The 23,635-nt window shown below is 45.4% G+C and overlaps 1 protein-coding gene across 2 annotated transcripts in view; it reads right to left on the reverse strand.

Annotated features, from left to right (window-relative positions):
- Positions 1–2,164: 2,164 nt before the first annotated feature.
- CFAP299 (cilia and flagella associated protein 299) overlaps positions 2,165–23,635 on the reverse strand; it is a 328,820-nt gene continuing 307,349 nt past the window's right edge. For both annotated transcript variants that reach the window (XM_083571926.1, XM_083571927.1), the window contains exons 5-6: positions 6,489–6,618; positions 2,165–2,451 (exon numbers count right to left, since the gene is read on the reverse strand). In XM_083571926.1, the coding sequence (XP_083428052.1) occupies positions 2,356–2,451; positions 6,489–6,618 (226 nt within the window). In that variant the 3' untranslated portion in view covers positions 2,165–2,355. The remainder of the gene's footprint in view (positions 2,452–6,488; positions 6,619–23,635) is intronic.

The following is a 23,635-nucleotide window of genomic DNA, read 5'->3' on the forward strand; positions in this document are numbered from 1 at the left end:
CAGGATGTCCATGCTGGCTGTGGAAAGAGGGGTGTGGAATCCTGCTCCTAGCCTCTTGTCAGGCTGGTAAAAAACACCCCAAGACTTCTATTGAGGGGACTGGCAGAGGGGACAGAGCCACACCTATGGATTTCCACAATGGTCACTGGGAAAAGGCTTTCCTCCTTCTGTGGCTCACATGGAAAGCAAGTGGACTGTTGGAGGAAGAATGGGGCACCCTGTCCCTCTTCCTTCAGCCTCCTCACTTACCTGCATGGAATTCCTGATTGCCCATGGCCATCAGGTAAGCAGTCAAACCCAAGGCTACCTTAGTGGTGGGGGAGACACAGAAGCACGTGCCCCTCTGGTTTCACCCTCATCTCTTGCTCACAATTTGCTTCCTTCCCTTGCCCTTCCTGGGAGCAGAGACGATCCTGGCAAGAGAAGGAACCATGTCTTGGGCTCCTCCCGCGTGGCCTAGATCTTGTTATGTTACTGGAGCTGTGCCCACCTGTTAATGAGTCTGCTTCCAGTCAAGTGCCTCTTAAGCAGCACAGCACTTAACTACTCACTGCGAGACATCCCAGCCCTCCCTTTGGGTGTCCTCTTTATGGGCTTATTGACAGTAGCCCTTCCCCTGGAGCTGTTCTGCTCTGTGATTTCTTTGGCTCTTTGCTCATTCCCAAGCTGGATCCTCCCAGCCCTCCCTGTGAGCGTTTGGCCCGTAGCATCACCTGCCCCCCACCTGCAGGAAGAGACGCATTTTTCTAGGTGGGTACTTTTAATTAGAGATTTGCAAACTGACAAGGGAACTGTTCCTTTCGAGATGCAAAGATCCAGTTTCCTGGGCTTCTGGGTGAGGCGTGAGACCCTATATCAAGGAGAAAGGAAGCAGGGAAGGCAGGGAGAAATCTTGCGTTTAATAGTCTAGCTTGCCATGCAAGTGGTAGGACCACACTGGGGGCGTTTCCACACAGAGCTGCTCTAGCTCACTTGGTTAGAGCAGGGTGCTGATAATGCCAGGGTCACAGGTTTGATCCCTATATGGGACAGCGGCATATTTCTGCATTGCTTTGTGGGGGGTTGGACTAGAGCAGGGATGTCCAACCAGTAGATCGTGATCTACCGGTAGATCCCCGGCTGATCCTGGTAGATCGCAGGATCCTTATTGTGTACAAAAAGTTATGGGCGGGGGGAAGCTAAAAAATTCTGTGCAATCCTCCCCCCAAAAAGCTCTGGGCACTTCCCGCCTTTAAAAAAGCTCAACAGCTCTGAGTAATCCACCCACCCACCCCACGCACACACCTCCTCCCTCCAATGAAAATGGGTAGATCACTGCTAGTTTTTTTTAATACTGGGAGTAGATCACAGTCTCTTGGGAGTTGGACATGCCTGGACTAGATTATTCTCAGGGTCCCTTCCAACTCTATAGTTAAATGATTTGCTGTGTGGGAGCCAAGGTACCAAATTTCCCCCCAGCATTCAAACTATAGTAAGTTGTCACTGATTAAATTAATTCTCAGTTAGCATTTCCAAGTGCAATCTGTGAGCTTCCCTTCCAATTGTCTTTGGTTGAGTGGGGTGGGAAGGAGAGGGACCATAGCATGAGACGAATGAGTTACCTAAGCTGGCTGCCTAGCCCCTCTGATTTACAGTTTTCAAAGCATCAGTGGCCAACCTGTGGGCTGTATTTGACTAGACTCCAGCAACCCAGCCACTCAGAGACGATGGACATTGTAGTGCAGCCAAGTCTCAAGGGCCAGAGGCTGTGCAAGCCCTGCTTTAAAGGATCCACCCAACTCCAAGGTGACACATGTAAAATCACTTGAAGTTTGGCGTTGAGTTTCCAGGGCACTCATTTAGTGAATATCATTAAGTGAAGAGCTCTCTTCCCACCCCACCCTGCCCTATCTTATTTTGTTAATTCAGTTTCACCTCCTCCTGTTCTGATTCACACCACATTTGATGCATCACCAAAAGTTGCATTCCCCCAAACCTGCACACATTTCCAGAGGTGTGATCCTGACATTCTTTCCCCTTTAATGGCATTTACAAAGCCCTAATGTGGAAGGAATTCTGTGGTTTAAAAAGTAATTAGAAGTAACTGTGCACTGAGTTAACACACGTTTCTAAAGGGGTGCTGTATTTTAGGGTTCTAAAATGATTTAAAGCACTCTTATGCAGATAGGAAAACAAAGGCAAAAACTCTTTAATAAGCAACCTCAGGAAAAGTGCTATTTGGTAACTGTTCCTTAACAGCCTAAGGCACCCTTGAATATTTAGTCCTTGGAATAAACTACCCTCTCTCTCTCTCCACCTCTGGTATACATATTAAAGACTTCTTCCAGTGTATTTATTCCTCATCAGAAATGATGTTTAGAGCTTTCTTCTGAGGACATGATCATAAATAACCACCTGTAGGTAGAGGTCCGTTTCGATTGGAGTCCGTGTTGTGTTGTCCCCTGGATAAGCCTGAAGATGGAACAAGGGCGAGAAAGAAACAAGAAACTCAAACCAAACATGTTTTCAGTTCACACCATTGCGATCTGTGCGGCATGAAATCCTGGGAGGTTACGCACCACTGGATTACTGCCAGCTCACAATGACATGCATCACGTAACATGCCAACTTTGGCCCTCTGTTCCAAAGTCTACCTTGAGAGCTTGATCTTGTGAAAGGCCCAATTTGCATGGAATGCCTAGCCAGGAGCAATGTTTGATTTGCAATAGCTTCTGGATGCATAAGGGACGCGGGTGGCACTGTAGTCTAAACCACAGAGCCTAGGGCTTGCCAATCAGAAGGTTGGCGGTTTGAATCCCCGTGACGGGGTGAGCTCCCGTTCTTCAGTCCTAGCTCCTGCCCACCTAGCAGTTCGAAAGCACGTCAAGTGCAAGTAGATAAATAGGTACTGCTCTGGTTTGCCAGAAGCGGCTTAGTCATGCTGGCCACATGACCCGGAAGCTGTCTGTGGACAAACGCTGGCTCCCTCGGCCTATAGAGTGAGATGAGCACGCAACCCCAGGGTCGTCCGCGACTGGACCTAATGGTCAGGGGTACCTTTACCTTTACCTGGATGCACAATGGCGAGGAAGTTGGGCAGGCAACTGTCAAGGGGCCCCAAGTGCTACACATGCATTCTGCTGTGTGCTACAAGTGGAATGACAGCCGACTGTCAACACTTTGAGGGTATTGCAGCCTCTCTGTTTACAACCTGCTGTCTTCTATCCTCACTAGTAAGCATCACATAGCTGGCTTGGTAAAGGTAAAGGTACCCTTGACCATTAGGTCCAGTCGCGGATGACTCTGGGGTTGCGGCGCTCATCTCGCTTTATTGGCCGAGGGAGCTGGCATACAGCTTCTGGGTCATGTGGCCAGCATGACTAAGCCACTTCTGGCGAACCAGAGCAGCGCACGGAAACGCCGTTTACCTTCCTGCCGGAGCGGTACCTATTTATCTACTGCCGGAGCGGTACTTATTTATCTACTTGTACTTTGACATGCTTTTGGACTGCTAGGTTGGCAGGAGCAGAGACCGAGCAACGGAAGTTCACCCCGTCGCGGGGATTCGAACCGCCAAGCTTCTGATCGGCAAATCCTTGGCTCTGTGGTTTAACCCACAGCGCCACCCGTGTCCCTAGTAGCTGGCTTGGTAGAGAAGGATTAATTTGGAGGAGCAACCATTTCTAAATATTTTTTCCCCATTCAATGTCTCCATTAGATTTTATGGGGGGAAAGGCACCATCTCCCAAAACTACCAGCCCTCCATGTTGTCCCATAGGTCCTGAGTGGGTGGTGATTCTTTGTCTCACAAATCCATTTTGTGGGATTCAGCCTCCCCGGCCCATTACACACTCCAACGTAGGTATCCAATTTTGACCATTTTCATGGGTATTTATGCCTCTGTGCAGTAGAGACACACAAGGAAGCTAGAAATGCAATGTGTACGGCTTTAAAGAGCCGAAACCCCCTCTGTGCTTGATTTGGTCCTCAATTCTTAAAAGTATATATTTCACACAGCAATAGGGTATCTGCTTATTTGTTACAGATGTTCCACAGCTGCAGGAAGTTAGACCAGTGACCCACTTTGAATGCAACCAAATACACTTCTTTTTAGGTATGCATTTTTAAATGTCTTGCAAACCAACACACTCCCATTTTAAGATGTGTATAATTTGATATTTGGTCCCGTTGCTATTCATATGCAACCAGCTTTCGTGGGAAGTACTTCAAAGAAACCCTCATCCGAGAGCTGTTCTGTGCAAACCCAAACAAATTACTGCCCGGCTTACTCTGCGTTGGTTTTGAGAGGAACCAAAGCATGGGTGTGTTTGCCATATTCAATCTATAGTCCAAGGACTTAAGATCCAACATTTTTAAAGGGACAATGAAGAACAGATGGATTCACTCAGATCACTGCAGATGGACACACTCAGATCACAACAGAGGGCCATTGTTCATAACGGAACTCTCTAACCAAGACAGCAAAGAAGCAATGGAAAAAGGGATACGATTCAAGCAAATACCAGTATTTTAAGTCCCATTTATTTCAATCAGAAAGGTAAGCATTTTACTACCTCTCTTCAAATGGAATTGAAGGGATGTAAAATGCTTACCTTTGTTTGAATCATGGCCATTTGTCCATTATTCTCTGCTGTTTTACTGGAGTGGAGGGATTGCCTGAAATCCAGTGCACAGAGTGCACTATGTAATCTTGGGTCAGTCCAATGTAGGACTCATGTAAGATCTTATGTGCTTTGCGAGATTTCACCAGAACCTGCTGCTGCTTTGCAACCCAGGTAAGGGAGGCTTCGATGTGGTGGCAAAGTGGGATGGCACCTTTTTGTTTTGCCTTAAGCAGTGAAATTGGGCACACCAATACTATTTATTTGGAACAGGAATATTTGGAATTGATTTTCTAAGCCCCCCCCCACACATTCCATCCACACTCTTTGAAAATATTTAAACCAATTTGTAAAAAGAAATTAATGTAGCATTTAACTGTTTTGGTGTCATACCCTGGAGTAAGTGGAAGACAGTGAAAAATCAGCTTGTCAAATGTGGTTGTTTGAGAGAGAGAAATGCCTTGAGATAGAGCCATCGCAGTGGGGTAAGGAGGGCACAACCAGTGTGGGTTTGTATGTAGCTTGTTTTAAGAGGTAATCACTCTGGATAGCTCAGCTGGCTAGAGCGTGGTGCCGATAATGCCAAGGTTGCAGGCTCGATCCCCATAGGGCAGTGCAATGCAAACTTGGCCCTCCAGCTGTTTTTGGACTACAACTCCCATCATCCCTAGCTAACAGGACCAGTGGTCAGGGATGATGGGAATTGTAGTCCCAAAAACAGCTGGAGGGCCAAGTTTGCACTGCAGGGGATTGGACTAAATTAACCTCAGGGTCCCTTCCTGTCCTAAAATTCTATGATTCTAAGTCCTCTTTGCAACACTTTTTGGTGCTAAGGGCGCAACATAGGAGACCAGTTTCCCAATGCTTGCTGGGGGACCTTGGCCTTGGCCTTGGACCTACCCATAAAATAGGAATATTGTCTACACTGACAGGCTGTAGTACTTCACAGTTTCAAGCAGGAGTTGTTCCCAGCACTACCTGGGAATACCAGGTAGACCTGGGCTCCCAGAGACTGCAAGAAGCTAACTAGACCTGCTGCTGGCTCAACTCGCTTTCTCATTCAGTCTGCCTTCCTTCCTTTCAGCAGCAGCCCCTCTCCTTCAGACCATGTGCTGTCACATGACCACAACCACAAACAAACTCACAGTCAAGTCTCCAAACAGCTCAGACAAGCAAGCAACCTTCTTCCAAAAGACACAATCTCACCCTCTTCAGTCTCTTCCAATCCCTCCAATTCTCCTCCTTCTTTCAAACACCCCTGTTTACAAGTCCTGTTCACGAGCTCCTGGTCACAAGCTCCCAGAGACTGCAATAAGCAAAGGAGAACTGCTGCTGGCTTTGTGTAGGTTGGTTGTTGCCTCTAAGACTGCAGGTGCACCCAGTTTCTGCACAGGATTACTGAACTATTATTACTGCACTATTACATAAGGAAGTGCCCAAGGGAATCTGGGGAGTTTAAGATGTTTCTCTAGATATGCCTTATGCTTAATGAAACTGAGGCCCACTGCTGTCATCCATGGGAAAAAAGTCTCATTCAAAAAGAATTAAAAAATGACATTTCCATCTTGTGAGGCCTACAGCTTTACAGGAAGACCTACCCACAATGAGATCTGTTGCTTTCAGATAGAACCGAAGTATATGGACCTTGTTTCAGCAGTACTTAAGATTCATATGTTCATGCGATGGCTTACATGATTGTTTCTACCTTGGCTGCATTTACAAGATGTCCCATTTGAAGAACACCATATATCCAACTAATATAAGAAATATCCTTCATAATGGAACATCACTTCTCAACAGGACAAATGAGTAGTAAAAATAAAAGCATGGATGTTTGACACAGACAGGCCTGTTGTTTCAGGGAAATGACACAAGTAACAATGCTACCTTGGGGTCAACATTGATGACCTTCCTGTCAGACTTGTTCTTGAAGAGGAGGCCGCACACATTTTCTGCAATCACTTGGTAATTTGGACTTGAATTCAAGCAGCAGATATTCCTGTCCCAGTTGTAGAAACTGTAAAAAACACACACCAAAGAGTAGGCAATGAAAAACATCAGTTTGCAACATTGTGCAAGCCATGTGCTGCCCCCAAAGCTACCGTCCTTCTGTCTCGGGAGACAATGGAGGTGTGGGTCTTTGGGGGTGAAGTCAAACTGTTGAAAGGTTGCAGCATCTCCTGTGGCTGTAGACACCAATAAGGGGGAGACATGTTTTGTTGCAGCTGGGGCAGTTGAAGGCGTCCGGTTGCGCTGCTGCAGATGCACCACTGCATTACTCCCCTCTGCGCTCTTCCATTCATGAGTGGCTTTCCAACAATGCCACATATTCAACCAGTGACGTTTACAACAGCAAAATGTTTGTCATGGCATCATTGTGCCTAGGGTTCCATACCCCTATAAGCAACAGCCAATCAGTGAGAGTGATGGAAAGGGGAACTTGCAATGCAGTGACATTTTGCATTTACAAGCAGACAGAATGAAGCGACACAGGTCCATGGTCTTTATCAGCAGCAATATCTCGGCGATAATATGTCGTTCCAGAGCAGGACTAGAAATCCTGTGTGCAGCAGCCTCCATGAACCTGGTATCTTGCTTCTAGCTCTTATCCTAAGAAATCTTTTTTTTTTTAAAAGATATTATTGAAGTTTTACAAAAACATAAGTTTACAAAATAAAAAAGGTCATATAAAAAGAAAAGGATACAAAAAAGAGAACATAAAAAATACATGAAAAAGAAAAAAGAAGAATAAAAATACAAAAGACAAAAGACAAATAGCTAAAAAAGAATTAAAAACAAATCCGTTTTTTGTAACTTTGAACTCATTAGCTTATTTCCTTGGCCTCCTCACACCTCCCCTTTTTGTATTCCCATTTAAATAATCAAATCAGCAAATCCTTACCCTCTTTCGTTTATCTTAACTCTGTATCTTAACATATTATAACTCTATATTTTCATCCATTATCAGTTCATTTTTGCATATTCTTATTAACTTTGTTGCTAATGCCACTTATTTTCAATCCAACATCATTTTAACATTCATTAATTTTACAGTATTTCTGAAGATAGTCTTTAAATTTCTTCCAGTCTTCTTCCACCAACTCTTCTCCCAGGTCTCGGATTCTGCCAGTCATTTCCGCCAATTCCATATAATCCGTCACCTTCATCTGCCACTCTTCCAGGGTGGGTAACTCTTGTGTCTTCCAATACTTTGCAATAAGTATTCTTGCTGCTGTTGTTGTATACATGAAGAAAGTTCTATCCTTCTTTGGCACCAATTGACCGACTATGCCCAGGAGAAAGGCCTCTGGTTTCTTCAGGAAGGTATATTTAAATACCTTTTTCATTTCGTTATAGATCATCTCCCAGAAAGCCTTAATCTTTGGGCACGTCCACCAAAGGTGAAAGAATGTACCTTCATTTTCATTGCATTTCCAACATTTATTATCGGGCAAATGATAGATTTTTGCAAGCTTGACTGGTGTCATGTACCACCTGTCAGACAAATGTCTACCTGGGAGAAAGCCGGCTTGATCTTTATGTATCTCTTCGACTAATACCTTTTTTAATCTATTAGCCAAGATATCAGCAAAAATTTTGTAATCCACATTAAGCAGGGATATGGGGCGGTAGTTCTTAAGTTGTGTCTTTTCAGACTCAGTTTTCGGTATAAGTGTAATGTAAGCTTCCTTCCACGACTCTGGCGCCTTTTCCCCCCTCCAAAATTTCATTACAGACCTCCTTTAGTAGCTGAATTAACCAGTCTTTCAGAGATCTATAGTATTTGGAGGTTAGACCATCCGGCCCTGGAGATTTACCCAACTGCATGTTCTGGATGGCACCTTCAACCTCCTGTTCTGTAATTTTGTGATTCAACATTATCTTATTTTCTTGAGAGATTTTTTGTAATCCATTTGTTCTTAAAAATTGGTCTAAATCAGTCTCTTTCTGTGGCCCTTGTGTGTATAGTTGTTTAAAATATCTCTGGAAGCACTTTCTAATCTCCAATGGATTCTGTATGTTCTTTCCTTCCACATCCAAATTTGTGATGGTGTTTAATTTTTGTCTTTTTTTCATCTGCCAGGCTAGCAGTTTCCCGCATTTATTAGCCGATTCAAATGTCTTTTGTTTCATCTGCTTAATTTTCCATTCTACTTCCTGATTTATCATTTTCATGTATTGTACTTGATATAGCTTTATTTCTCTCAGAATCTCTTGCGACTTTGGTTTCGCTCTTAATTTCTTCTCTCCATCTTTTATTTTTTCCAAGATTTTATCTTTTTTCTCATTTTGAATTCTCTTCTTTATTGCGTTCTGTTGAATCAGAAACCCTCTCATGACCGCTTTGCTTGCGTCCCAGATTACTCTTTTTTCAACCGTGGTATTCAAATTTATCTCAAAATAATCTCTCAAGACTTTTTGGGCCTTCTTGGTAACCTCTTGATCTCTAAATAAGGTGTCATTCGTCCTCCATCTGAAGGAACCGATTGGTGTTAGTTTCATCTCCATCTTCACCGCATTATGGTCGGAGCAAGTTTTTGGGCAAATTTCCACTTTTATCCTAAGAAATCTACATGAACGGTTACTCATGTTTTCCATCTGAATGTCTCCACGGGAATCATTTCAAAGCGTTACCGTGGAAAAAAATGGCATCATGTCAGGACCAGCCCTTTGAATGCTGGCAGAGGGGAAAAGGCATGTCTGCACTATTAACACAAATTCATTTAACTCTTTCTCTTCCCTCTCAGAAACCCCAGGAAACAAGTAACTCTGCAAATAGGTGGGTGCCGACAACTTCCAAGACATCTTGTTGGAAAGCCAAGGCAGTCAAAACACTGTCTGCTTGTCACCAGCAAGCCTCCTTAGCCACTAGACAGGCTGCTGCAGTTTCATAGCTGGCTTGCTGTGCAGAAGGCAAGCAAGATTTCAGAAAGCTGAGCCCTACCCCTTCTGTCCCTGTTGAAATGCCCAACTCTGCCCAAAGATTCTTCCCTCTGTGAAAGCACAGCAAAAGAAAGCAAACCGAAACACACAGATACTGTACTTTGTCTGAATGCACAATAGGGTGTTTAGTAAATCTTATGTGACAGAAATCCTTCCCAATTCTCTTTCTCAAGTTCCAGTAAATAGCCTGTGCTATTGTGTCTATTCTACCTGTCTAGTCTATATGCACCTCACACAGTGGCGTAGCGTGGGGGGGTGCAGGGGGGGCCGGCTGCACCGGGCGCAACATCTGGGGGGCGCGCGCTCGCATTCGCAGCTCTCTGCCCCTACCTGGCTCACTCACTCTCTCTCACTGCAGTGCTGGCTGTGCGAATCCGATCCAAGCCGCCGGGTCGCCGCCCACTGTGGAGGGGGTGGGTGCCAGGCGTGCGGTGTGGAGAGAGAGCGAGGGACTATCTGGGGGATGGACAGTGCAGCGGTCGCCCAGCGCAGCGCTGAGAACGGGAGAGAACCACACCAGACCAGCCCAGGGAGCAGCAAGAAGAAGCTGGCAGCAGCGGCAGGTTAGGGGTTAGGGGGCGCAAATTACTTGCCTTGCCCCGGGTTAGGGGGCGCAAATTACTTGCCTTGCCCCGGGTGCTGACAACCCACGCTACGCCACTGACCTCACATATCCTATGCCACAGGGACATTTCTAGGCTCAGGGGCAAGGGCCATGGCATACATTTGCATAATATCTGCATGCAAATTGAGTCAGGTTTTCGGGGGGGAACTCTGGCTGTGAGGTCTTAGTTTGAATTGTGGGGGTGCCAATAGGATTTGCTGAGCCCAGTACGCAGTTATGTGGATTGGACCTTCCACCCCACCCAGCAACGGATTTACGTATAAGCTAAACAAGCTATAGCCTAGGGCCCCACTCTCTTGGGGTCCTCAAAAAAATTTAAAGAAAAAAACAACAACCTGGATGTATATTTCCAAAATATAAGATAAAAAACAAATAAAATAAAACCTACATACAGCAACAGTGTTTTGTGTTGTGGAGGCTCCTATGATGTAAGTAATGGGCCCCGCCTGCTTGCCTGCTCCCTAAAATATCAGGGGTTTCCTCATTTCTATATATAGGGTGCTTACATTCTGCATGGACTGGTTGCACGGCAACATGTGCAAATGGCTTTAGATACCTATTAGGTCCATCAATTACCATATAGAATATATTCAACACAAAAAACAGCGACAATTTGTTGTTGACAAAGGACAGCTGGACATATAAAGGGCCCCATTACCTTCAGTAGCTTAGGGCCTCGTCAAACCTAAATCCGGCCCTGACCCCACCCATAATCTGTTGGCAAGAACAGCTGCTTACGTACATATTTAAACTGAAACAAGTGCCTCTGGGCACATCAAGATGGTGAGCGGCTGACTTGGAGATACTTGCATGGTTGCAAAGACTGTAGAGAAGCTAACTAACCATCTAAGAAGAAGAAGAGTTTGGATTTGATATCCCGCTTTATCACTACCGCTTTATCACTACAAGCTTCACATGAAGAACTGGACCATGACAACTTCATTGCAATTTGGTATTTTCTCCAGGATGCATGGAGGAAGGAGCATTCATGGTGTCCCTCAAGTGTGTATGGGACTCTCTGGTCGGAATGGCTGGGTTGAGACAATTAGGGAGTGAGGGTTCAAGATGGAGAAGTAAAACCAATGAGACTTCCCTCATTTAGTGGAGTGGCACAGGGCAGGGCATTATTTTTCATTTTTTTGCAAGGGAGGCTGAAGAGGGGCTGGCAATGGTTTGATTTGTAACTCTTACTGAAGTTTGTGCCAAATGGAAAATATGTCTGGTTGTTGTGGTCTCCCTAGCCTTTCTGCTTGGAGCATGTCCAGCTGCCCTGTAAATTGGAAGACTGGAGTCCTGCAGAAAATATGTGGGGCCAACAGTGGTTCTGCTTACCACCTTTTGACTTGATTTGCCCCCATCAACCATCACCCCTCTTGGTCCACAACATGGTTTTGTCCTCGATAATTCTGCTTGTTCGCTTCAACCTCAAAACAGGCCTTGCATGTGCCAAGAATGCTGTGTTTTATGTTAGTTGCTGAAACTAACTTAGAGATGATAATAGTCTACGTTAGCTAGAAATTACTCACTGTTTTCCCTCCTTCTTCCACTCTTCTCACTCCTGCTCACTCATCTTCACTCATGTAATAAAATCTGGAATTACAAGTCTAAAGCTGACTAATGTTGCTAGATCACAGGATTGATCTCACCCATTTCACTGGGCTGCTCATCCTGAAGCTACCTTAGGGGAGTTAAAAGGAGCTTGCTAAAGCCTGTCTCTTCTCCACAAGTAAATATTGCAGGTCTCAGTCCTCATACGCCCAGATTACAGGTGTTTGAATAATATGGGTGGGGGCAGTTGCTGGTAACTTAAGTAGGCAGTACTTCTCAGCCAGATCTACCTCACATGGAAGGTGGGAGCTCTTCTTCTTATATTTGCAAACCTATTCTAAGTCCTCATCACAGAAACAGCAGCAATAGAACATTTGCTAGGTAGTGCTGCTTATATGAGGGAAGGGAGTTTGGGTGGGAGGCATACGGAAGTAAGGGAAGAAAAGGAGGCTGAATGCTGGGAAAGGGAGCTAACGGCCAGAGCAACTGAAAGCAGGAATTGAAGTACAGAAGTGGAGGAGGCAAGAACAGGAGGGAAAGAGGAATAGAAAAGATGTGGTGCTGAAAAAGAGAGGCCTACGTAGAAAGGTGCACTGAGGTGATACATCAGTAGAACCTGGAGATAAGCAGTGTGATATTCCCAGAAAGAGAAACGACAGACATGGGAAAACTGTGGGCTAAAAAAGACCAAAGAGGCAATCTCTCTGTGTGCAGATGTGCACACTCAGTTTCACACATAGATTTGAACTAGCAAGCCACATTTGGGGTTGCAGGTGTTACATAGAATGTATCTCTTCATCTAGCGTTGCTGCTTTGCAATCTCTTTTACTCACCATAAAGCGGCAAAGCTAATAGCCAGATTGTGCAACTGGATAGGTGCTTGGAAGGAAGGGGGGGGGAATGCTATCAGGCAAAAGCTTTCCACCTCTCGCTCTGAAACAGGGAAAAAGAAAGCTCTTCGGTGAAGGATTTCCCCCATCATTAAAAATAAATTAGACTTGTGGGGAAAGAACCCCTAATCAGCTGCAGAATAATCACTTCCTTCATTTGCCAAGTTTCCTACCCGCATGCAGCGAATGGCAGCATGGTTCCATCCTGGAGGGCTTGTGCACTGGGCAACCCCAGGCCCACACATGCACTGCTGGTGCATCAAAGTCTCCTCTGCAAGCCCGTTCTTGACACGACAAGCAAGCCTGCGTATAACCATTATGTGGCTGGCTTTGGGTTTTCACCAGATGCTCAACTGGCACATAACCTAAGCTACAACAGTCATCTGTACAGTGGTACCTTGGTTCTCAAACTTAATCCGTTCTGGAAGTCCGTTCCAAAACCAAAGCGTTCCAAAGCCAAGGCATGCTTTCCCATAGAAAGAAATGCAAAATGGATTCATCTGTTCCAGACTTTTTAAAACCCCTAAAGTAGCAATTTAACGTGATTTTTACTATCTAATGAGACCATTGATCCATAAGATGAAAGCAGTAAACAATGTACTGCAGTCACACAATCAATCAATCAATCAATCAGTAGCTGAACTGGGTTCCACACACACACACACACACACACACACACACACACACACACAACAAAAAGAGCCACAAAAACGCAAAATAAATAGCAAAAACAGACAGACCTCAACATAACACTCCAACTAGTGGTTCTCAACCTGTGGGTCCCCAGATGTTGTTGGACTACAACTCCCATCATCCCTCAGCTCTGGCCTTGCAAGCTAGGGGTGATGGGAGTTGTAGTTCAACAACATCTGAGGACCCACAGGTTGAGAAAGGCTGCTCCAAACGGAAGCGTGGCACTCAAATTGGAAGTGTAACACTGAAAACAGAGCATGTTTGGATTCCAAAAAAAGTTTGCAAACTGGAACACTTACTTCTGGGTTTGCAGTGTTTGGGTTCCAAGTTGTTTGAGTACCAAGGCATTTGAGAACCAAGGTACCACTGTACTTGCCATTTTCTGACAGCTCTGTAGTGGAGAGATGCCCACCACGTGGACATCCATTTATCTAACAAGGCGGGCGGTGAGAATGCATGGTATGGGGAGGTTTCCGCCATTTGCAGAGTCTGCCCCTTGCTTCTGGAGAAAAAAAACAGGGTTGGTATGGTGGAATGCCCCTCCCTGTATCACTGCCCAGATGAAAAATACATTTTCTTCCAGGTCTCGGTCCTTGCTGGTTTCCCTGGGCAGCATCACAGGCGAACCCCTAAAATGTCCAATGTTGTTGTTCGAGCTGGAGACGCCTCAGCTGATTCCCTGGTGCATCAGCCAAGACAAGCTGCCCCAGAGGGGCAAGCATGGCTCCCTCTCCAAATTCTTCCTAGCTGGTCAGTGTGGAGATAAGATTGCTTTGCATTCTTCTCTCCAGCTTTGCAAAGGACAATGCTCTGCTCATTAAGCATGGCAACAGCCTCAGCCATTTCCCTTGAAAATAAAAGAAGCATTCCTTTTGCAGCTGGTTAGTGGGCACCGCTCAATGTCGCATAGTCCGCATACCTGAGCCCCTTGTTGAAGAGTATCAAATACCTTTTGGAACATTTGGAAATCTATTAAAATAATAATAATAATAAGAAGAAATCTACGCAGGAAATATTTAAAACGCTTTGGCATTCATTGCTGTCAGTTTGATAGCATTTCCCCCCCTCTCTCTGTCAGGGAGATTAAAAGCATTTAAAAGGCATCTCTAATTCTATTAATCCAAATTAGATTTAGTTGCATTAGGGCTGTAGTGATTCTTGGGTTGAAGTTGGTGCTACAACAAGGGCTGTTATTTTTCCAGAGTGAATCAAATTGTCCTGAGCGACAAAAAAATAAAGACAAGCTGAAAAGATAACAATGGAAAAGCAGAAAGGGAGGGGGATACAAAACTGCCCTTATTTATTTAGAAGTTTTAAAATGCCTTTCAGGGTCAAAACAGCCCTCTCGTCACTCTCCAAATGCAAATACAAAAATCAGAGTAAAATGTATTTAAGATCAGCCTCCAGTGAAATGAATAAAATAATCTGAATCTGAGGAAGCCAAAGATTCATGGGTAGACCAGTGCATGTCATGTAGGACCAGGAGTGGAGGAACTCCTCCCAGGCCCTGCTCTTGCCCAGGCCATACCCCACACTGGCCCTACTTTGCAACTTCCTTGGGTGCTTTTGCCAGGCTAGAATGTGCCCTTGTCCTGATCATGTCCTGTGTGCGCTTGTCCTGTGCCTCTTCCTCACCTGTCTGGCTGGAGAAGTATATAGTGTAGTGTAGTGGTTAAGAGCAGTGACTTGTAATCTGGTGAACCGGGTTCAATTCCCTGCTCCTCCACATGCAGCTGCTGGGTGACCTTGGGCTAGTCACACTTCTCTGATGTCTCTCAGCCTCACTCACTGCACGGAGTGTTTGTTGTGGGGGAGGAAGGGAAAGGAGATTGTGAGCCACTTTGAGACTCCTTAAAAAGGTAAAAGGACCCCTGACCATTAGGTCCAGTCGTGGCTGACTCTGGGGTTGCAGCGCTCATCTCGCTTTATTGGCCAAGGGAGCTGGCGTACAGCTTCCGGGTCATGTGGCCAGCATGACTAAGCAGCTTCTGGCGTACCACAGCAGCGCACGGAAACACCGTTTACCTTCCCGCCAGAGCGGTACCTATTTATCTACTTGCACTTTGACATGCTTTCGAACTGCTAGGTTGGCAGGAGCAGGGACCGAGCAACAGGAGCTCACCCCATCGTGGGGATTCAAACTGCCGACCTTCTGATTGGCAAGTCCTAGGCTCTGTGGTTTAACCTACAGTGCCACCCACGTCCCATTGAGACTCCTTAGGGTAGTGATAAAGTGGGATATCAAATCCAAACACCTCCTCCTCCTCCTCTTCCTCTGATGTATGTGTGGCTGGAATGCAGCCCTTTGCACAAAGTTAAGAGTTGAATCCATTGCTCCATCCAGTTTTGCCTCTGACCTCACCCACCACAAGCACACAGCCCCCAGAAAGTTGCCCACTAGGGAATGTGGTCCTTGGGCTGAAACAGGTTTCTCCACCCTGGCATGGACAATAGGTTGGATCCAACTAGAAGCCCTACTCAGATTGAAATGAATCGACTGAATGAAGTTAGATGTGACCCGTTGTTTTCAAAGGGTCTACTCTTGAGTATGACTTGGCCAAGCACAACCTATTTTGTGGCTGTCCAAGTGCCAAAATGAGCAAATTTTCTCCACGATTTCCAACGTTTATCAGCGAAAGTTGCCTTTCATGGCAGCCAGCTGGAAACTGAAAGAAGTCTCATGGCACAAAAATTCCAACACTTTCTGTTCAATTTCAAGGCCAACTAAGCTGGCTAGCTATCATACTTCATCCTCACCTTACCTTTTAAACAGCAGAAGTTTTGCCAACCAACTGACAGTGGTAATTGACCAAAACAAGCCTCAGGTTACAACTGCTTCTGTCAATTTCAGGTGCATCTCAAGAACCTATTTTCACACGTACCTAATTTCCATAATTTACTTATCAATGTCATCAGAATGGGCTGGGAATAGAAGACATAAATTGCTCCTCTGGTGTTTTCTTCTGCAGATTAACAATTTATTTACAGTAACTTCAGCTATATTAGCAAATGCATTTAACTCCAAGCTATCTATGCTAATCAGAGCAATCATATAATATATTTATGCCCCAATGCAAACTTGGGCTAGGAAGAACTACTTAAATATTTCCTTCTCTGTTTGAAGGATGCCAAATATCGGAGCACTTGCCTGTCTCCTATCTTCTCTGGTGTCTGAGAAAGGCACCACATAGTTATATTACTTATTTATTGAACTTGCATACTGCCTTATATTTCAAGAAATCTCTTAACATCAACATCAACGTTGCAGGAGGAGACATGGGTGTTCCTGGCACTGGTCCTTATTGCTTTTAATTTAATTTCTTTTTTCCTCTTGGTGTGTTTATGGTTCCTTGTTATGTGACCACCTCACCAAGTGAGATGCTCTTTGGACACATGTGCAGTACACACATGCAAATAACAGCGCAGGAATAACTGAGGGAAGGAAACTCAGCAACGTTGCTGAAATAGGCTGACCTGCTTATTCAGACATCTGGGTCAGCATGCAGTTCTACAGCCTGCAACAGCCTCAGCCATTTCCCTTCACAATAAAAGAAGCATTACCCTTGCAGCTTGCCAGTGGGCATTGCTCAATGCTGCATAGTCTACATCCTGAAATAGTAAGTTGCTGGAATAGGCTGATCTGCTTATTCAGACGTCTGGATCAGCGGGCAATTCTACTGCTGCAAACACCAGGCTTTGGCCCTTACCTGCTCCCAGGTAAGCACCCTATCATGTTTGTTTGTTTGTTTAAGTAATTGTTAGAACCATTTCTAGAATGAAAGACTACCGAAACACCATAATGGCTTTGCCAAATTAAAACTAATTGCCAAATTAGTAAATTGGTAGATTAAAGCCATGTGCCGTTAAAACGTAAGCCTCTTGGCAATGTAACACTACAGCGAATAGACCAAAATTACAAATTAGGAATGTTCCAGGTAGCTTATACAAACAGAGAGCCAGTGGGGCATAATGGATCCTTTGTTGAATGTGGGGTGAGCAGGCCCTGGTTCGAATCCTAGTTTGGCCATGAAGCTCAGTAGTCTGTGGAGAACCAAATGGGATAATGCCATCTTATACCATGGGTATATATGGAATATCCCATATATACCATGCCCTGAACTCCTCAGAAGGTTGGTATCTAGATGTAATAAGGTAAAGGGACCCCTGACCATTAGGTCCAGACGTGGCCAACTCTGGGGTTGCGGCGCTCAACTCGCTTTATTGGCCGAGGGAGCCGGCGTACAGCTTCCGGGTCATGTGGCCAGCATGACTAAGCCGCTTCTGGCGAACCAGAGCAGCGCACGGAAACGCCGTTTACCTTCCCGCCGGAGCAGTACCTATTTATCTACTTGCACTTTGACGTGCTTTCAAACTGCTAGGTTGGCAGGAGCAGGGACCGAGCAACAGGAGCTCACCCCGTCACGGGGATTCGAACCGCCGACCTTCTGATCAGCAAGTCCTAGGATCTGTGGTTTAACCCGCGTCCCTCTAGATGTAATATGTGTATATAAATGAATGAGGTGGTACCTGCCATTTTAAACAGCAGAACGCTGTCGAGATGGCTATGGCTGATCTGCCCCGTGGCACACTGCGTTATTTAAATCCTGCTCCCTTTTCTGTCTCTCTCAATCTCTTTCACCAAGCCAAGAAGAGTTCCTCCACTTTGGTTCTCCGAGTTTCTCTCCCCACCCACACAAATGCATCCAGATAAAACTATTCCCTATAGCAGAATGGGAATCCAGTCAAAAGCTAATTACAAACAATGATGGCTCAACAGCTTTTTTCACTTTGTGGTTCCACGAGTTTATGATGTCAGTCATCCGGCTCGACTTCCCGCCTCCCATCATTGAAACTGCTGCCTTCTCTCAAGCGAGTGGTGAAAGAACAGGGTGGTGACAGCAGACAGAAAGGAGGGCAACGGAGATGAGAAACGTGAAGCAGACCCATCGGGCTTTCTGATATCTGACTGCTATTATATAATCATTTTTGCTGGCACCATTCCTAGTTTTGCCAAATAGCACAAGGAGGAGCATTGCACAGAGGTTGGATTCAGCCCACCAGTTTTTCAGGGCAGATATTCAAGCTTACTTCAGAGGGATGTAAGGGCACACACACCGGGTAATGCACATCTTCAGAATTCAGAGGAGCATTTTATGCCATGAAAGCAGTTTGCAATACTGGGTTTCGGTATCTGTTTAGCAACACCGAGCATACCTTGTTGATACAACAGCAGCTGTCCAATGTTTACAATAGTGCATATAGTGCAAGTTTTTAATTTTCTTGTCTTGCTTGTGGAAAAGCAAGATGGCTTTGCAGCTGTCCATTATTTTTTTCCAAACCTGAGCAACTTTTAAAGGGCTGTTGTCTTATTGGGAAGGATTCAGAAGGGGTGTGTGTGAAAAGGATGGGCAAAAACAGTTTTTAGAAGACTTCTTTCTGTGAGGGAAGGCTGCAGGAAGTGGGTATTTTTCAGCTTGCAGAAAAGAGGAGCAGGAGCAGATGGGGGAACTGCTGCTCTCACGTACTAGAAAACACTGAAAAGAAAACAGAAGTACTTGCCATATAGCAGATGAATCAATGGGTTTAGTTATCAGACGGGCTAAAAGAAAACATTCTGGCCAGGTTCCAGGGTTGTTGTCAGGAGGTGGGTACCCCAAGTCTTTGGCACTGAAAAATTCAGTGCTGGTGAGACTCCAACATCTTAATTTACAGCTCTGTATGCAAACTACAATATGCACATTTTACATAAACGTTTGCCCCAAGCTGCTAAAAAGTCCCATGCAATGCCCCTGCCAGAATATCAAAATCAGGCATGCACTGGGATTTTCCAGGGCTCCCTTTCCTGCCACAGCTTCTTGTGCCCCTCCGAAAGCTACGGGGTATTGAGAGGCCTTCGAGAGCAGCATCCAGCTGAGAGCCAGCGGTTGCAGCTGGAACACAAAACCAACACAGCTGCTGCTACTTGCTCTGTGTCACTGAATGCCACTGCTGGGGAGGTGGGCAGAAGATGGGTGAGTTGTCCTAGGGTTTATGGAGGATGGGGTAATTAAATGCACAAGTGCTGTTTTCATCAGCCACACCTTTAACGCAGAATATAGTTGCAGCCTTAGGCTGTGTTTGAGATGTAATTTAAGGTTATCCTATACAAGCGCTGAAGGGATGCAGGTGGCGCTGTGGGTTAAACCACAGAGCCTAGGACTTGCTGATCAGAAGGTCGGCGGTTCGAATCCCCGCGACAGGGTAAGCTCCCGTTGCTCGGTCCCTGCTCCTGTCAACCTAGCAGTTCGAAAGCACACCAGTGCAAGTAGATAAATAGGTACCGCTCCGGCGGGAAGGTAAACGGTGTTTCCGTGCGCTGCTGTGGTACGCCAGAAGCTGCTTAGTCATGTTGGCCACATGACCCGGAAGCTGTACACCGTCTTCCTTGGCCAATAAAGCGAGATGAGCGCCTCAACCCCAGCGTCGACCACGACTGGACCTAATGGTCAGGGGTCCCTTTACCTTTATACAAGGGCTAAGAGCCCCGTCAGTGTGGTGAGGTGCCCTTGTTTACGGTCACCCTCTTCTGCACTTTTACTCTGTTAAGCACCTCCTCTTGTTTGCCGTGTCGCCACGAGCTGATCTGCAGCGATGCCAACGTGGGTCTGGTATTTCTGACTATCACGGGGTAAGCTCTTCTGCTGTCTCACAGTGCCTGGGCAGCCTTCAAACAGGCAACAGAGAAAGACTCAGGAGGCTGCAGAGTTGGAATTCCAAATCCTTTAGAAATGCTGTTAGATCAAACCATTCAAATACTTGGGCCTTTGGAAGATCCCTGACTGTGCTGATTAATTGGGTGGTTTTGGAGTCTTTGGATAGAGCCAAACCAACAACATACTCGTGGCTTCAGATAAGACAGCTTGGCTACCCAATTCATTTACACTGTTTTTTTTAAAGCAGCATTTACCTTCTTAGTTTTAATTGCTCATTATGCTGTTATCCAAATGGGCTCGTTCGAAAGAGATTCTTGGATTTGACTACCCTTTGCTGTGTGGTTTCATAAACCCTCAAATTAACAAGCCTTGGCTGCATACCTAGTCAACAGATACACCCTACGTAACAGATCTTAATCAGTCAAGTCATGTGTCACACTACAACGCTCTTACATCAGCTTTCCATTGGATTTTAATAACCCAAGGAAATGGTAATACTCGGAGATGGCCAAATCCTGCACCGGCGCCAGCAAAGTGAGGATTCACAGACGCACACTGCCAGGTGTGTCTTCCTCCAGAGAACCCTGCCATGTAAACAGAGGGGGGAAGATTAATGGCAATATCTTCTTATTAAAAAGGTGGGAGGTGTCCAGTGGGGTGCTATAGAGATTGGCTTTCAGCCTTGATTTTATTTAACATATTGAGTGGCGTGCTGGAGCAGCTTTCAGATCAAAGGGTTTTGTACAGCTCCTGTCAGCATTGTTCCTTTTTGATCTTGCCATCTCTCTCCACGGAGTCCCAATATCCCTGAAGCCACAGCATGGAGCCTCCCTCTCCAGTTTGGGTTCTGCTTTCACCCCCCAAAACCCAGAAAGAACAGGGGTGGGGTAGATGGAACACTGGTTTTCAGCGAAAGCACACACAGCTTCTTTTGATGTTATTTGGAGTTGTGCGTATCCCTTGTTGCATTTCAAAGCCACAGGCCTAAGGCTTATGTATACAGTGCAATTTGTCCCCAGGTTATAGCCTCCTCCCGAGCTGGGGCTGGAGGCAGAGAGGTAAGCACGAATCTTAACTGCAGCTGGCCTCCAGCATGAGTAACATGAGGACAGCTGGTTAGTGTTTAATTTACACATGGTAAACACTGCAAAACTATTCTGCGCACAAACCCGCAGGCTCAGATTGGTTTTTATCGCACTGACGGATAAGCTACTGAAACAAGATAGGGAAGAGAAGTGAAATTTAAAGATGACCTTTGCTACTTATTTATTTTTTAAAGAAATGGGCCTGATCAAAATCTGAAAATGGCAATCCCATTAAAATACAGGTAGAGCAAATTTGGGGATAAGAACTTGCTGAACTAAAAATTGGACCTGGAATACAAGAAGGGGAGGTGTGGGGAAGTCAGGGAAATATGTTATTGAAAGTAAGGAATGTAAATTCTATGTGTTTTTTTAAAAATTTAATTTCTCTTTTTTAATTTCTATTTTTTGAAAACTCCAATAAATATCTTTAAAAAATAAAAATAAAATAAAATAAAATACAGGTAGAGCACAGTGGGAAATCTAACATCTCAACTCTCGGTAAGCTGAAGGGGACTTTCCTCATCAATTGCACACAATTCATTTGCACAATTTCAACCTTGCACGGTTGGCCACCCAACCTCTCCTTAAAAACCTCCAAGGTAGGGATGATGAGAGCTGTAGTTTAAAATAGACTGGAGGGCACCAGGTTGGGAAAGGCGTACGCATTTCTGACCCATATGCCATACATTCATATAAGCACACAGAGTTAATCATACAAATAAAAGCACACAGAGAAGGAGACTTTTCCCGTGTCCTGCCAGAAAGCTCAGGCCCTGCTCTAAACCCTCATCATATAGATTATGCTGTGCTGCAAGGAATATCTGCAAACATATCTGCAGACAGATTGCCCCAAATGACTCAATTGAGTTAGCCAAGCCGCACACTAAAATGAGAGAGGCAATTACCCACGGCTGCCTCAGAACCAGTAATCAGTCCCCGGACTGGAGAAAACACTGGTAGCCCAGCCACAAAGTCTCTTCAAGAGAAGGAAGAGAGGGAAGGTGCAGCCAAACACCTTGCCTTGGGCTGTGCCAACCTTCAATATCCCTAAGAAAAATAAAATTAACAAACAAAACAAGATCTAGATGACGATAATTACTATTTTTATGGCGCCTGAGGACTAACCATAGACAATGGGTGTGTTTGTGTCTGTGTGTGTGCATGCATGAGAGGTACAGCCTTTTGTGCAATTGAAACACCACAAAAAAAAAATAACCCAACATCCGTCACCTGTCACTACGGAGAAAAACACACATTGCATGTGATAAAGAAACACATTGGAGGGAAGAATGTTGCTGAGAGGGAAAGTTAGCAGCAGAAAGAAGGACGTACGGGGCGGGGGGGAGAGACTGGCTGTGATAAGGGCCAGATTTAGGTTTGATGAGGCCCTAAGCTGCTGAAGGGACGCGGGTGGCACTGTGGGTAAAACCTCAGCGCCTAGGACTTGCCGATCGCATCGTCGGCGGTTCGAATCCCCGCGGCGGGGTGAGCTCCCGTCGTTCGGTCCCAGCTCCTGCCCACCTAGCAGTTCGAAAGCACCCTTAAGTGCAAGTAGATAAATAGGTACCGCTTTATAGCGGGAAGGTAAACGGCGTTCCGTGTGCTGCTCTGGTGCCGGTTCGCCAGAGCAGCTTCGTCACGCTGGCCACGTCACCCGGAAGTGTCTGTGGACAGCGCTGGCTCCCGGCCTCTAGAGTGAGATGAGCGCACAACCCTAGAGTCTGTCAAGACTGCCCCGTACGGGCAGGGGTACCTTTACCTTACCTTTTAAGCTCCTGAAGGTAATGGGGCCCTTTATATTTCCAGCTGTCCTTTGTCAACAACAAATAGTCACTGTTTTTTTTGTTGAATATATGCTATATGGAATTTATGGACCTAACAGGTATCTAAAGCCATTTGCACATGCAGAATGTAGACACCCTATATATAGAAATGAGCAAACCAGTGATATTTCAGGGACAGGCTAGCAGGTGGGGCCCATTACTTACATCATAGGAGCCTACACAACACAAAACACTGTTGCTGTATGCAGGTTTTATTTTATTTGTTTTTTATCTTATATTTTGGAAATATACATCCAGGTTGTTTTTCTTTAAATTTTTGGGGGGCCTCCAAGAGAGTGGGGCCCAAAGCTATAGCTTGATAAGCTTATATGTAAATCCGGCACTGGCTGTGATGGTCTAGGAGGTGTTCCACAGGTGTGGCTTATTTCAAGGAAGTGCTGGAAGCAGAAGAGGGGGGTGTCTTGATGAGCAAGTAGAGGGGACGCGGATGCATGAAGGGGCTCGGGAGACCCCATGAAGGGAGATGGGATGTAAAAGAGGTGAGGTAACTATCAGTATGCCTTTAAATGCCAGTTTCTGGGACGTGGGTGGGGAGAGCAATGTTGCGCTCAAGTTTTGCTTGCAGTCTTCCCATTATGGGTATCTGGTTGGCTACTGAGAAGAGATATGATAGCCATCTTCAAATACCTAAAAGCCTGTTACATGGAAGATGTGGCAAGCTTTTTTTTTCCTGCTGCGGAGGCTTGTTTCTGGCCATCAAACATAAGAGTCAC

This window comes from Podarcis filfolensis (assembly GCF_964270895.1).
Source record: "Podarcis filfolensis genome assembly, chromosome: 9".
NCBI lineage: Eukaryota > Metazoa > Chordata > Lepidosauria > Squamata > Lacertidae > Podarcis > Podarcis filfolensis.